This window comes from Gavialis gangeticus, unplaced genomic scaffold (assembly GCF_001723915.1).
Source record: "Gavialis gangeticus isolate Ggan-Ray unplaced genomic scaffold, GavGan_comp1, whole genome shotgun sequence".
Lineage (NCBI taxonomy): Eukaryota > Metazoa > Chordata > Crocodylia > Gavialidae > Gavialis > Gavialis gangeticus.
Window position 1 is genome coordinate 26,945,835 of NW_017729032.1, and position 13,704 is coordinate 26,959,538.

General features: G+C 40.9%; 1 protein-coding gene across 4 annotated transcripts in view; it reads left to right on the forward strand.

Moving 5' to 3' along the window:
* The window catches only part of ARHGAP42 (Rho GTPase activating protein 42), a 448,389-nt gene that overhangs the window by 58,193 nt on the left and 376,492 nt on the right, over nucleotides 1-13,704 (forward strand). For all 4 annotated transcript variants that reach the window (XM_019524224.1, XM_019524221.1, XM_019524223.1 and 1 more), the window contains exon 2: nucleotides 4,376-4,471. In XM_019524224.1, coding sequence (XP_019379769.1) covers nucleotides 4,376-4,471 — 96 coding nt within the window. The remainder of the gene's footprint in view (nucleotides 1-4,375; nucleotides 4,472-13,704) is intronic.

Consider the following 13,704-nt stretch of genomic DNA (forward strand, 5'->3'; position numbering starts at 1 on the left):
AATTTATAGGCAACAAACATACATTAGCACATTTATCAAAGAAAATCTGTGGGTTAAATTATAGTTAAACTAGCAGGTAGCCATCACCATATAAGGATTTGAAACCATTTTTGTGACAGGGCAGGACCACAGTGCTGGCTGCTGTAGGCAGGGCTTGGCCCCCTGCAGAGTACTGTGGGGCAGCTGCGGGCCTGATCAAATCAATTGGTGGTTGCCTCCCATGGGTCGGATCTGGCCCACAGGCCATATTTTTCCCTCCTCTGGGCCAAAGTGTGTTCTGCCTCTTTCAGACCTAAGTGGGGCACTTAGAGTAAAGCTCAAAAATAGAACCCTTCTGCTGCTGGCTTCTTGAATGCCTGTATGTAGCATAAGTGCTTAAATATCTTTGAAAATTTAGCATTATGTCCCTTAGGATTTTGAATTGGTAGATATCATCCTTTTAAAAATGTATTTCCTTTTCTAATCTATGAATAAAATGCATCTCTTCTGCTTTTTCAATTCCTAGTCAGTTTCTGAACTTTGCACTAGTCAGGTAAAAAATAATCTCCCTGCCCATTTGCTGATCTGGAACCAGTGCAATTACTGCATGGCAAAAGCTTTTCTGCAGAACAGAAACAAAGTATTTCTGTAGTCAGTATTTCATTTATGTGTTAAATTGATTTATTAGTTTAGCAAACCAAATTCAGGCATGATTTTCTTTCAGTGCTTTTCTCTCAGGGTTGTGCAGCTGGTGACCTGTAGGCTGCATGTGGCCTGCAACAAGTTAATTTTTGCCCCCAGCCCCCTTATCCAGGTGTCACTTCCCCCGTTGCTCCAGCTATAGCAGCAGTCTTGGTCTCCAGACTGTAAATGTCTTTTAAAAGGTAAGTTGCTGATAGAAACATCATCTTCTTGAATTCCTAGGAAAGCAATGGCTTTGATCTTTCAGCTTTTTCTTTCTCCTTTGCCTATCCCTTTCTCACAGTCATTCATTTTGAATTCAGATGGGCTGAGACATTGAAACAACAATTATTGTGTGGCTGTACCTAAACCAGGATTTAGTGTAGAGCGGTGCCCATTTTGTACTTTACTACTAATCTTCTTTTAATTTACATGGGAGTTACCTGTTGCCTATGGCTCTGTTGGGGAAAGAAGGGTGGGGGACATTATACACACCTTTTCCCTCCCTGGTACACCCACACAGCTGGCCACAAGTTGGTCCCAAATTTAGATACAATTCAAGCAGTGAGTTAATGCCCAAGTCAGAGATTTAGTATAATTGTTCTCTTTGCAATGGCAATTGATTGTTACGTACATACTTTATTCATATAGTTATGTCTTTTTAGAACCTTGTTCCTTTTGGGCCATGTCTCATGTTATACTTAGAATATGTTAAATGCACTTAAAACATGAGCAACTGTGCATTCAAGCAGTAAAACACATGCTAAGCATGCTCATATTGTAGCAAAGTTATGACTTCTTGTGTGAGGAGTATCTCCAGATCACGTTAAGAAATACATGTTCATCTACCAATGGACTGCTCTACAGAGATCACATGAGCAATTTGTGGTCCTTGCCCAACCATGAAATCAGCCAGAGCCCACTCTGATGTACCAAGCCTCCAGGTTGAATGAGGAAAGCCACACATGTCTGGAGGAAGGATCCTGGATCTTTCACTTGTCAGGCTTCTCCAAGATCAAGCTGTAAGACAGCTGCTTGCAGTGCCAGAGGATCCTGGGGTTGGACCAGCAGTTGGCTGATTGTTGGTCGTCCCTTACCCGGCACTGCGCTGGAGCTGGTTCAAGACTCCTGTGCAGTGTGGGGCCTGGGGCTGACAATCAACAAGCTGACCTCAAACATGCACATAGTAAACATTACTGTGAGACCGGTCAGGGCACTTTCTAACTTTTAATGCTGCACAGATTAACACATACTAAGTGTCCCGTGTGACAAGGCCATTTGAAACATTAAGCTTCATAAGAGGTTATGCTGTTTGCTTGCATGTAACTCTTTTATAGAGGGCTTAAAAAGAAGCCAGTAATTTTTCTTGTCCCTTGCTCTTCCATGACCACACTCCCACTGTGATTTTGCTCTTACTAGCCACAGTACAGTTGACTCCTAATATTATACAGCAAAGAGTTTAGAAGATGACACCAAAGGGTAATATGATTCAGCTTTTACGCAGATTTTTTTTAGCTTCTTCCACTACAAAAGCTCTACTTTCAGGTATACAAAGCAGAACATCTAAGTTGTTAAAATAATACATTACTAATGCTAGATAAATTCCATACACCTAAGAATAAGACACATTCGCTAAGTGTACAGCACATTCACAAGTGTATATTTAACTCTGCCTTTCTTAATAGAAAACATACGTTGCACAGAACATTATGAAGATAGCACAGTAGCTCAAAATATCTGGGGACTACTAGATGAGCCTCTGTTGTTAGTAACAGTAATTCAATTTGTACTCTTGAAGCTACAAATGCCAGTGTGTTATGGTGGAGAGTCAGTCAAAGAAGATGAAGCTGAATGTATAAGAGATTACGAGACTTCACATCTGGGAAAACTTTTTCTTAGGTTGCTTATGTTCATTGAAAGGAAATGCAAACAGTGGTGTTTTCTGCTGGATATAAATAATGGTAAAAAAACCCTTATAGTTGGACTATAGGTACAAAAAGATAAAAGTTTCAAAAAATTTGCTTTTCCAAATTTTGGTTTTAAAGAGTATACATACTGGTTGATAATTCTGATTTATTGGCTTGTCTTACTTCATAGCAACTTCAGTTCCCATGTTTTGAAAAATGTTAAAGGATCAGGACAGATGCTTATTTAAAAACTTTTGTAGTTTTGGGGGGATTTTTGTTTTTGTTTTTAAACCAAATTCTCCTAGGAGAGTAAATGACTTGCCAATAGGGAAAAAATATTATCCAAATGAAAGATTGGTTAGTCTCCAAACTCTTTTCTCCCTTATTTACCAAAAAGTACTTTTGCGGATAAACAAAATACTAAAGAGTCTTAATTCTTTTTTGGACTGCTGCACAACAATGCTTCAAGTAAAAGCTAATGAATAATGGGAGGTTGAGATAACGGGTGTCATTTCATTAATTTGATGCCTGATAGCCACAGGCTAGTAAGAAAGAAGTAGATACAGAGCATGAATAGGGGGCAGCGTCCTGGTAGGGCATTGTTTGTTCCTGGTTTGTAACTGTCTAAAACTTTGTGCCCACCATTTTCACTGAACATAGTGATACATTCTGCATATTTCAGCCTCAAAATTAACTGAGGTATGGGGAAAATTTGAGATCCCATACCAATATTATCCATGCTTTTATATTCTAGATTTGTTCAGGAGAAGATCTGTTTGTATTTCACATGCTATACAATAAGGAGCTCCTTGTACGCACTTAATAAATGCATGTAATTTTAGAAGCATAAAACTCTCTGGGGCTTTGTAATCAGATTTAAATGCACCAGTGATGCTTTGGGAAAAATGGTCATATAGGTTTTGGCTAATTTCCTGTCCATACTGAAGCTTTTTTTCTAGGTTTTTCAGATATGAATCTATATTTTCTCCTCATTTTTTAGCTTCCACATTGATACTCCTAACATATTCCAGGGACTATAGAGAATAATCATTATGCAGCATTTTGTCTAGACTGACACAACTGTGATTCATCTTGTTTTAATATAGGTGTGCTCACCGTGTATTTTTCTGAAAGAATTTTTGAGAGTGTTTTGGTCATTCATATTTATGAATACTTTGTACTAGAACGTGCCTACTGTTAAGATCAAACGTTTTGCTGTCAAGTTTTAACTTAATTGAAACTGAAGATCTGTGTGTGAGGCTCAAAAACGATGTTCTTTATTTGTGGGCTTTTTAGTTGAGTGGCAAATGGCTCAAAACATACATATTTCATTTCCTTATTTAAAAAAAAAATCTCCAGAATATTCTATGTTAATTGTGTATTCTATAGAGACCGAGGTCTGGAAGAAATATATTAAGATACTACCCCTAGAACTGATTGAGTCCAGTTCTGCGGCCCTTATGTACATATCCTTGCTTGCTTACATTGTGCTGCTGCCAGCGTAAACCTTCAGACCCCATATCAATTTCTTCTCTTTAAGGAATTTAAGAGAACTGATATTTGTTTGTCAGCGTGAATGCAGTTCTCTTTATTGTGCTTGGGATCAGGAGTTTAATATATTTTTTTCATTAGCTTTTGGAGCTGGTCTGACTGGTCAGCATTCTGCTTTTATTTTGTGTGAGATTACTTTTCAAAAAGGATACTAGGATATCTTGTAAATGAAATAGGTATGTAAAAATTTGCACACTCTTTGATATAGTTATTCCAAATAATTTAACATCTTGTTTGTGTGTTTTTTTTTATTGTAGATTTATCCATGGCAGTACAAAAATTTTCCCAGTCTCTTCAAGATTTTCAGTTTGAGTGTATTGGAGATGCTGAAACTGATGATGAAATTAGCATTGGTATGTGTGTTCTGCTCTTTAGTTGCAATATTTTTTTCTATCATTTTTGTTTTAAAAATGTAAAACATGATATGATTATTATAGCTAGGTTTAAGTAAGTAAAATGTTCAGGGTATGCATACTTAGTTGGGAATGTAACAAATGTGTGGAAATCTGCAGTTAGTAGAAACTACCTCACTTCATGGGATTTTTAAAATATGAAGCTAAATGTGATATGTGTGTTACAGCCTGGTTTGTATTTCTTTGGAAGGTGAGATGACCAGTTCTTTTGATTTCTTCTGTTTTTCAAGCCTTGCTAGTTCTGTTTATTTAAACTGATTTTCACTGGGACATTGGAAGGTACTCCACTTCCTAGGAACTAGAGTTGAGATTCACAAAAGCAGTCAGGTGTGCAAAGAGGGAGTTAGGAAGAATTTACATGCTTAAGGCCAGGAGCATGATCCTAATCTTGTAGGTACCTCACGGTAAAAAATATAGACTCCTTCATTCTTTCAAGTTCCTTACATACCTAATGCTCTGCTTTGTTGTACTCCCAGAACTCCAGGACTCTTTTTTTGGAGGGGTGGAGGGAGAGGAGCAAAGTTATACCTGGCTCCTTACTCATACATGGACCTGACTAGTGTCTTCAAACTAGGACTTGCACCTAAGTCCTGTACCTAAGCCTCTCAAAGCCCAATCTGCTAGGCATGCTCCCTGGATGGTTAATTTATTCAGATATGTATTTTACACAGAAAACATGGCCACTTTTTTATTTAGAAACAAAATTGGAAGATGAAGGGAAGGGACTAGTGACTCCCCGCTCTTGTACAATAAGTCACTTGTTAGAGCACTCACCCAGTATGTAGGGACATGGGTTTTAGGCTTTTCTCAACTGGAGGGGCTGTAAACTCCCATCGCTTTCTAGGAGTCAGCTGTAGACTTTTTTTTTTTTTTTTGGAGGTAGTTGGGATGGGAACAGAGGCATCAACTCTCTGGTTGGATGTGAGCCACTTTTTCAAAAAGAATTGAAGATTTATTTTTGGGATTAAGGCATTTGCCTTAGGGGAGATTTGGATTCTAGTCCTTTATTACAAGGACATTTATGCTACATCATTGGTTAAACATGTATTGGATAACATGCTTAAATACTCCTTCTGAACCACCTTCAGGTGGAGGAGGGGCTAGAACCCAGGTTTTTTACTGCTGGGGTGATTGTTTTCAGTACTGAGCTATGTATAAAAGAGAGATGGATTTGTACTGCTCCTCTTTCTGCCTTTGTTTTTTTCTCTTAAAAAACTCAGCTTTATTTTTGAAGAAATTATTTAGGAGCCTAACTGTCTCAAAGTGCCCAGTGTTTGAGTACCTAACTTCCTGAAAAGGTTTCCTGAAATGTTTTTTCCATGAACATTTCATATTGGCTATCTTGGGTGGGTTCCCAAGCAGCACATTTCTGCTTTGAAGTCTCTCTTCACAGTAGAGAAAGTTTAGGTAGCAAACAAGACAAAGGGCTCTGAATTCCACTCCAGGAGCCAGGCTGTGGCACTGAGCACTGACACAACATCAAAATTGTCTTCGAATTGAACACTAGGTCCCTGTCATTTTTGGCATGCTTGCCATAAAATTTAGGCACTAGGACTATCTAAATAAAGGACAAAACCTTTTAAATGTATTAGGAAGAATGATAAAAAAATAAAGAAGTGCTTTTGATTAATTTTAAATAACAAAAGCATTGAAAAACCTGAGCATAAAGGTAAGTAGGTATTAGGGGGAGGTTAAATAAATTTGAAATGGCTGCCTGATATCACATAAGTCAGGATGGGAGGGTTAGTGGGAGACTGAGGGTCCGCCAGGGGATGGGGGGAAGGGTGACCCCTGAGGGGTAACTCATGGGTGGGGTGGGGTGAAGAAGCGCGACCTGTGGGTGGGATGGGCAGGGCAGGGTGGAATAGGTGGGGCAGGGCATTTAGGTTTAACAGCACAGTTCTGTTGTGTTTATTGGCGCACACGTGCTGCAACGCACCCTTTGGGAATCACTGCTGGAAACTAACCAAGGAGCAGCCAACTTGCACATTGGCTTTTAAAATGCCTTTGACAAAGGACCCTCATAACAGGCTGTTAAGACCAGAAGGGGTGGCCTGGCAGTAGAAGGCTGGCTATAGACAAGCCCTTCCACTCCCCAGAGAATGGGAAAGTAGTTAATTTTCAGGATTTGAAATGGTTAGCATTATGTGCCTCTGTCTATTTTGTTCTAGGACTAGTATTTATTAGTCATATGACAATGCCTTCTCAGATTGAAGGAAAGAGAGAGTGGAGGTGGTATGCTGCAAACCACAATTACTGTAATCTGCTTATGTGGGTGTCAAGTTATATGGTGAGAATGGATGTATAATGAAGTGACAGGCACTATGTTACTAGCAATGATATAACTTATTACGCAACTATTTTTGAGGCCCAGTCATGAGATACTGAATCTCAAGACAGCAACAACCTCCAGTGCTCTTCTGGGAAACTGAGTAATGCTTTTTTTAGGATTGCTTTGCTCATCCCAAATGGGAAACAGGCTTTAAAATGTTTCCTAAAAATATCCTGCATCCATGACATGTACCAGATTTTATAGTGCCTTGTTACTCATCCAGCTGAAAACAAGAACATTAAGGAAGTAGCTGCTTACTGCTTCATGGAATGGTCATGTGCTGCTGAACAATTTGGTTTTGGACTCACCTGGAAGGAAGATATGTTTAATTGTTGGAGAACCAGATCAACACAGAGTAGATATAACTCTAGCCTCAGTAAAACCAGCAACGGGCAGTTGACTGAATCTGGAGAAAGCTGTATTTTCCGACAGTCAACTGCTGTAGAGCTAGAGCTTAGCAGGAAGTGTGGTTGTCTTTCAAAGCTTTTTAAGGATGTTTTGAAAAGTTCCATGGTATCAAACAGTATAACTATTTGACTACTGGAGGTGCGTCTAGATGTGCGTGGACATTTGGTTTCCCAGGGACAAGTAGCAGCGGTGCACTTTGTGCAACACCTACTTGTCTCCAGGGAACAGTTGTGCCATGTGTGCTTTGGTGCATGGCAAGTTACCCAGGGGCAGTAGGGGAGGCTGGGGCCAGCACTGTGCTGGCCCCAGCAGCCTTATCTGGGGTCCCAGGGGCCTTCTGGGGCTGCAGCAGTGACAGTTCCTAGTGGCCCAGCTCTGTTTTTCAGAAATGCATGCTGCCTGAGTGTGCAGTGTTTGGTTTTTTTTCCCATGGTTTTTTGGGTTTTTTTTAACTCCTAGATATCCAAGGGTCAAAAGAAACCATGGGGAAAAAAAAAACTGGAGCAGCACATGCTTGGGCAGCATGCCCTTGCAGCGCAGAGAACACCAGACTGTCTTTGCAGCACCACATACCGCATGACTGCACTCATCTGGATGTGCCATGGGCGTCTGATGGCCATGCCAGATAAAGACAGACATGGTGACATGACATCTTGAACAGTAGTGACACATCCAGCAAGCTATTAAAATGTTTAGGGCAAAAGGAACAGGAGCAGGAGACTGGTGCACATATCATGAGGGAATGTGAGACTTGTGGAGATGGCTGATGGTCAGACTTTGGCTTTTTCACTCCCCTGTGTGCTTGTCGTGCCTAATATACTCCCCAGCAATTAAGAGTATGAAAGAGATGTGTGGAATGGTTGTATAGAGACAGCAACATTTAGGAAGAAAAGCTGTAGATAATATGAAAGAGAAGCGCATTGTTTTGTCCTATATAATTAGCAAGTTTCCATGGTATCTATTGTAAGATTTTTTTGCAGTAGTCAAGAATGTTTTAGACATTAATATGAGTAATTGCATTGCAAAGAATTTTATATAATATATTAAAAATCTGTATGATTTGAAACATAAGACAGCCACTGCAGTAGTGATTCTCACTTGGGATGCCATGAGTTCTTCGTAAGGATGCTAATGGCAACTAATCCCTGTGCATTCCCCTACCCCTTGAGCCCCCTCAGCATCCTCCATGCGTGCAGCCCAGCAAGTCATCCCTGCTAGTCAGGCATCCCCAGGCCCTGTCTACTTTGACCCTCAGACTAGAGTTCAGGGAGGATCACCCTGGAATAACTAAGGACAGAAAATGGCCCACTAGTTATTGCTTCCCAGATGGAACCTGGACCTGTGTGGTCTTATTAAAATATTTTTATTGTATATAAATATAATGTAATTAATAAACAATGTAATATTTACAATTGTAATATTCATAATCTGTTTATATTAGTTTTTGAAGCGGGGTGCTGCTCAACTCTGAATCCTTACGGAATCTAAAATAGTTGAGAACCATTGGATTAGGTATGAGGAAGGTATGTATCGTTTAAGAAATTATGAATCATTTTCCATTATAGTGTTTTTTCATCTTTTCCTTGAAGCATCTGGTACTGATAATTGAGGGGTAGGTCATTGGATTTGCCCATAAGTTTGCATCTGGACTGGAACTTTCCATTTTTCCTTAAGTCTGCCCCCAGCCAAGCCAGTGGAAAAACTGCAGTTAGTTTGAATTCTTCCTAACTGAGCCCCAGTATACTTATTTTTTATATTGTCATCTCATAATCCGAAATGCTGGCAGGTGGATAGCTAAATATTAAAATGGTTTGAGTCCTGCCGTGACTGGTAGCTAGAAGAACAACCCATACTCCTTTACTCTGTTGTGTCTGTTTACTGACTCTATCAGTGTTTTTGAAATATCTGTTTTGAACACAGCAATCTGTAAACTTTGCTGGGAAGTTTAAACCTGAGAATTAATTTTATTAAAAAAAATACTGTATGTTATTTATTGTCTTGGTGGAATGTCTCTCTAGAAATACCACAGTACAAGGTTCAATTGTATACTCATGAGTTGAAACAGAAATATAAGACATAGGCAGATTAATCCCATGAGATATTGTGGATGGTAACATCTGCTATCCTTTCATAAATTTTGATATATTCACAAAGCAGAAAAGCAGTTTGGTCTCTAGGGCCACTAAATATTTCCCTGTTTCTATTCTAGTTAACACTTTCTTGCCATGATCTGTAGTTGCTTTTATAGATAATTGTAGTTCATTTTGTAATAGCTCTTCATTTCTTTTATCTGTGTGTTTTCCCCATGCCATCGTTGGCCTTCTATTTATTATTTTTATGCTTGTATTTGAACTAAAATGTGCAGTACTTGAAAGTTAAATACCCTTTGTCAATTCAATCAATGTTTAATAGATTAAAAAACATCACTTTGAATTACTCTGAAATCAAATGATTTAGTGCAATCATGGTTTTCATTTTGCTTGAATCTTAAATGTAGTCAGGATGGGCATTTTATTGTTTGGATATTAAGCAGGCATTGAAAGCTGTTTAGGAAGAACCAGTGAGTTCAAAACGTTTGACAGCTGATTTATTTTACTTGGAGCTTCAAAGAAGGGATTTCTAGCTTCCAAGGGATCCATGGTCTGATGCATTGTCATGTGCATCAAAGCAGCTTATAAGAGCAAAAGGTAAACTGACAGGAATCAAAACCTACTCTATAAGAGCCTGGGTGATATTGTGCACTTTTATAGGATAAGCTTCAATTTTTGATCTCCCTAAAGCAATGACCTAGAATTTACCTCCATCTTTACATGACCCTACAAACTTGATGTTTGCTTATCCTCAAAGATGGCTTTGTAGAGATGAATTTTGCTATCAGTGTTTTTCTCCTTCTTTATGTCTTTGGTAAGAATATTATTACATAGATCTTAAAATTGCCAACCTCATTATATTTTAAAATTTAGTTTTGTTTGTTTAGTACTGTTAGGAGGGTTTCCGCTAAAGTCTTTAATGATATTCCAATGTGTGTAAAGATGCCTTATTATTATGGGTCCATGGCAGAGACTACATAGTTAAGATTGTGAAAAAATTCCATGGTAAATTCATCCTATCTAAAGTGCTGAACAAAATTTCTGTCTGCCCAAATGACATTATCTACAGATGATAATGTGAAGGCTTTCTGGAATCAAGTTGCATGAGCTGGTTTTTGAAAAAGTTTTAAACCACCAATTTTTCAGTCTTCATAGATACCTCAGATCAGTGATTCTTAGTTGCTGTGTGATTCCAAGGTGCTATGGCACCTTTGGGTACTATAACATTTTTTCAAGAGTGCTGGAGGGTGGCATACCATATTAGTACTGCTATGTGTGCCAACATGATTCACAAGAAAAATTCAGAGATTTCAAGTAGGATTCCATAGTATTTAAAAGCATTTTGATCTGCTGTGATGTTTCTGATTTTCTTTGTAGTCAAAAAATATGTGAAAATTGAGAGCTGGAATTTTCTGAGTGTTGCCTCAAGTCTGAAAAGTTTGAGAATCATTGCTTTTAGGGGTGCATTGATTTAAAGATTTTCTTGGCCAATGCTGACAGTCAATTATTAACCAAACATATCGGCTTGATGCTGATCCAATAACCAATATTTAGTAATAATGCAAGACATTTTAAATTACTGACATAAATAAACTTTTTTTCTTTTTTTTTTTTTGGTGCACGCTAGCAGCCGCCTGCATCACATTTATCAGCATCTCAGCTTTTAAAAAGAGCAGCAGGGGTGCTTGAATTAAATCTCGTCAAAGGAGTTTTAGTTCAAGTGCTGCTGTTTTTAAGTGCAGGGACGCTGATACATGAGACGCTGCTGCACTCTAATTTTAAAGCAGTGCCCCTCCCGCAACTCCTGGAGCATGTATAAAAGTGCCAAGGGCTGAGGGGGAAGGTGTGAGCCTTCCTGGTTCCTGGAAGCTGGACTTCAGCAGGAGGAAGGGTCCCTTCCCTGCCTGGTTTTGCTGCTGCCAGGGGCAAGGCAAGCCTCCATGCCCCGTGTGGGAGACTGAAAGGGAAGGACAGGACCCAGCTGGCTTGAGATTAGGATGGCACATGCCCACCTCTCCTCCCTGCTTCCCCCCTCCCCTCCACCATGAGCAGAGCTGAGTGGGGTGAGGTTGGATGCAGGCTGCCTGCTGTGGGTTTGGGGATTTGCACCCCTTGCCTGCCTGGGCAGAGGGCAAATGGCCAGCGCAGGGCTCTTGAGGGAAAGGCAGCAGATTGGAGAGCCCCAAGCCCACAGCGAGCAGCCTGCATCCATTCCACACACAAATCGGGGGGGGGACATGTCTCCCCTGGGAGGCGCATGCAGTGGTGGGGAGCCACCCTCACCTGGCCCCTGGACAAACCGCCCATGGCTCTGTCCTGCTCTTTGCCCTGGCCCTGAGTCCCATTCACTACCCTGGCTGGGCAGCACCTGCAGCCCCTGCCTGTGCCCCACTCAGTCCCTCCCTCACTGTGGGGGCCTTATGCCCCCCCCATGCTTCTTCCCTCTCCTACACCCTTTCTCCTCCATAGACTTACCTGTAGGGAGCTGCTCTCCACACTGCCCAGCTGTATTCCTGGCCATGTGCATGCGTTCAGCTGAATACATGCATGCAGCACCCCCTGTGTCTTGCTCCCAGAAGCCCCAAGCAGGACCCTTTGCAGCCTAGAATGCTGCCCGCCTGCAAGGGGAAACCCACGATTTCCCGAGGGAACCCAGGCATCTGGGGGCCCCAGTCCTATGAGGAAGAGGGAACTCAGGTGTCCAGAGCCCTGGCCAGAAGCCATAATTATCAGTAAGTATTATGGGCTACAATGGACAAAAAAAGCTGATAGCCAATAATGTAAATTTCCCTTTTATCAGTGACGATCTGTTAGGCAACCGATATATCAGTGCACCTCTAATTGCTTTAGATATTATCTTGAGCCTGCCATGCTTTAGAAATTCCAGCTTCAGTATATATGCTTCCCCCCAATCAATTGCAGTGTACAGTATTTGTTTTATACCCCCTCCCCTCACCAAAAAAAGAATCCTGGCGGCAGGAATTTTTGTTAAACTGGTGTAGGATGTAATTATCAATTAGCTAATTTTTAAGCAAGTTTATGCAAATGTTGTATACTGTGATTTTACTTTCATTTATGAAAGTAAAATATTTTAATGGGTTAATATTTATGAAAATTTCATAGAATAGTATGGGAAATGCACACTTTCTAGTTTGAAAAAATGTTAACTGGCTCTAATTTTGTGTTTTTACTATTAAATATATTTTAAAAAATTGAGCTGTATATATCTGTTGTTTCTCAAATACCTTTAAATTTTGGCTATATATATCTCCCTTAGGCAGCTAGTAGGGCATATGCATATACAATTAAAATTAAGAATTTTTGGAAATCTAAAAAGTGGAAATGCTAATGACTCTCATATCTTGTTATGGTAAATTCGGTGAAAATGGGTTATTTAGAGAATATACAGGATGGATTTTGTAGAGGTATTATAAGAGTTTTACCTGTGTTTGTGACCTGTACCTGTCACAGATTTATGGCATGATTTAATAGCAAATGAAAGATACAATTGTTGGCTGTTTAAATGAGCATTTTCCCAGACTCCAGGAACATCTTTGGCATTGGTTTGTATTGCATCTTAATTCAACATGTGACGTGTGTCCCAGACTAGGGGCTACCCTTAACCAAGGGTAGGCAAAGTATGGCCTGTGGGCAGGATCCAACCCACCAAGGGATTTTATCTGGCCCATGGTAAGTCCGTCAGCACTGCCGAGTCCAGACATGGGGGGCAGCTCGGGCTGTGGCTCGTGTGGCTGGGCCTCCTGGGTGCAACATCGGGGCTGGACAGCACAGTGGCTGCACTTACTTCTTGGCTGTACCCACAGTGGCAACTTCTTCCCACTGCTACCCGCATGTTTCTACAACAAGTGCCGGCTCTGTGGGGAGCAGATTGCAGCTTTGCCCCAAGCTCCTGGCCCTACTCTGTCACCACCCAAAGATCCTGGTCCTGACCTTATCTGCCTGTCCTTCTCCTTGCCCAACAGTCAATGTAGAGCTGATAAGCTCCCTACCATCAGTCAATGTAGAACTGGTGAAAGAGCAGCTAGACAGGCTGGATACCTATAAGTCAGCAGGACTGGATGAACTCCGTTTGAGAGTGCTGAACGAACTAGCCAGTCATCACAAGACCAAGACCCCCATGATGAGGGAGGGAGGAAGTGTGGCTAGGGCAGGGGCAGGCACTGCCCAGTCGGGGCTGGGCATGGGATGGAGCCACCAGCAGCTTGTACAGTGCTGGGGGGGTGGCAGCTTCCACCACTACACGCCCCCAGAAGGTGGGTGGGTGCTCTTGGATCTGTGTGTGGGCTGTGAGAAGGCTATCACTGTGGGGGGGACAGTGATGT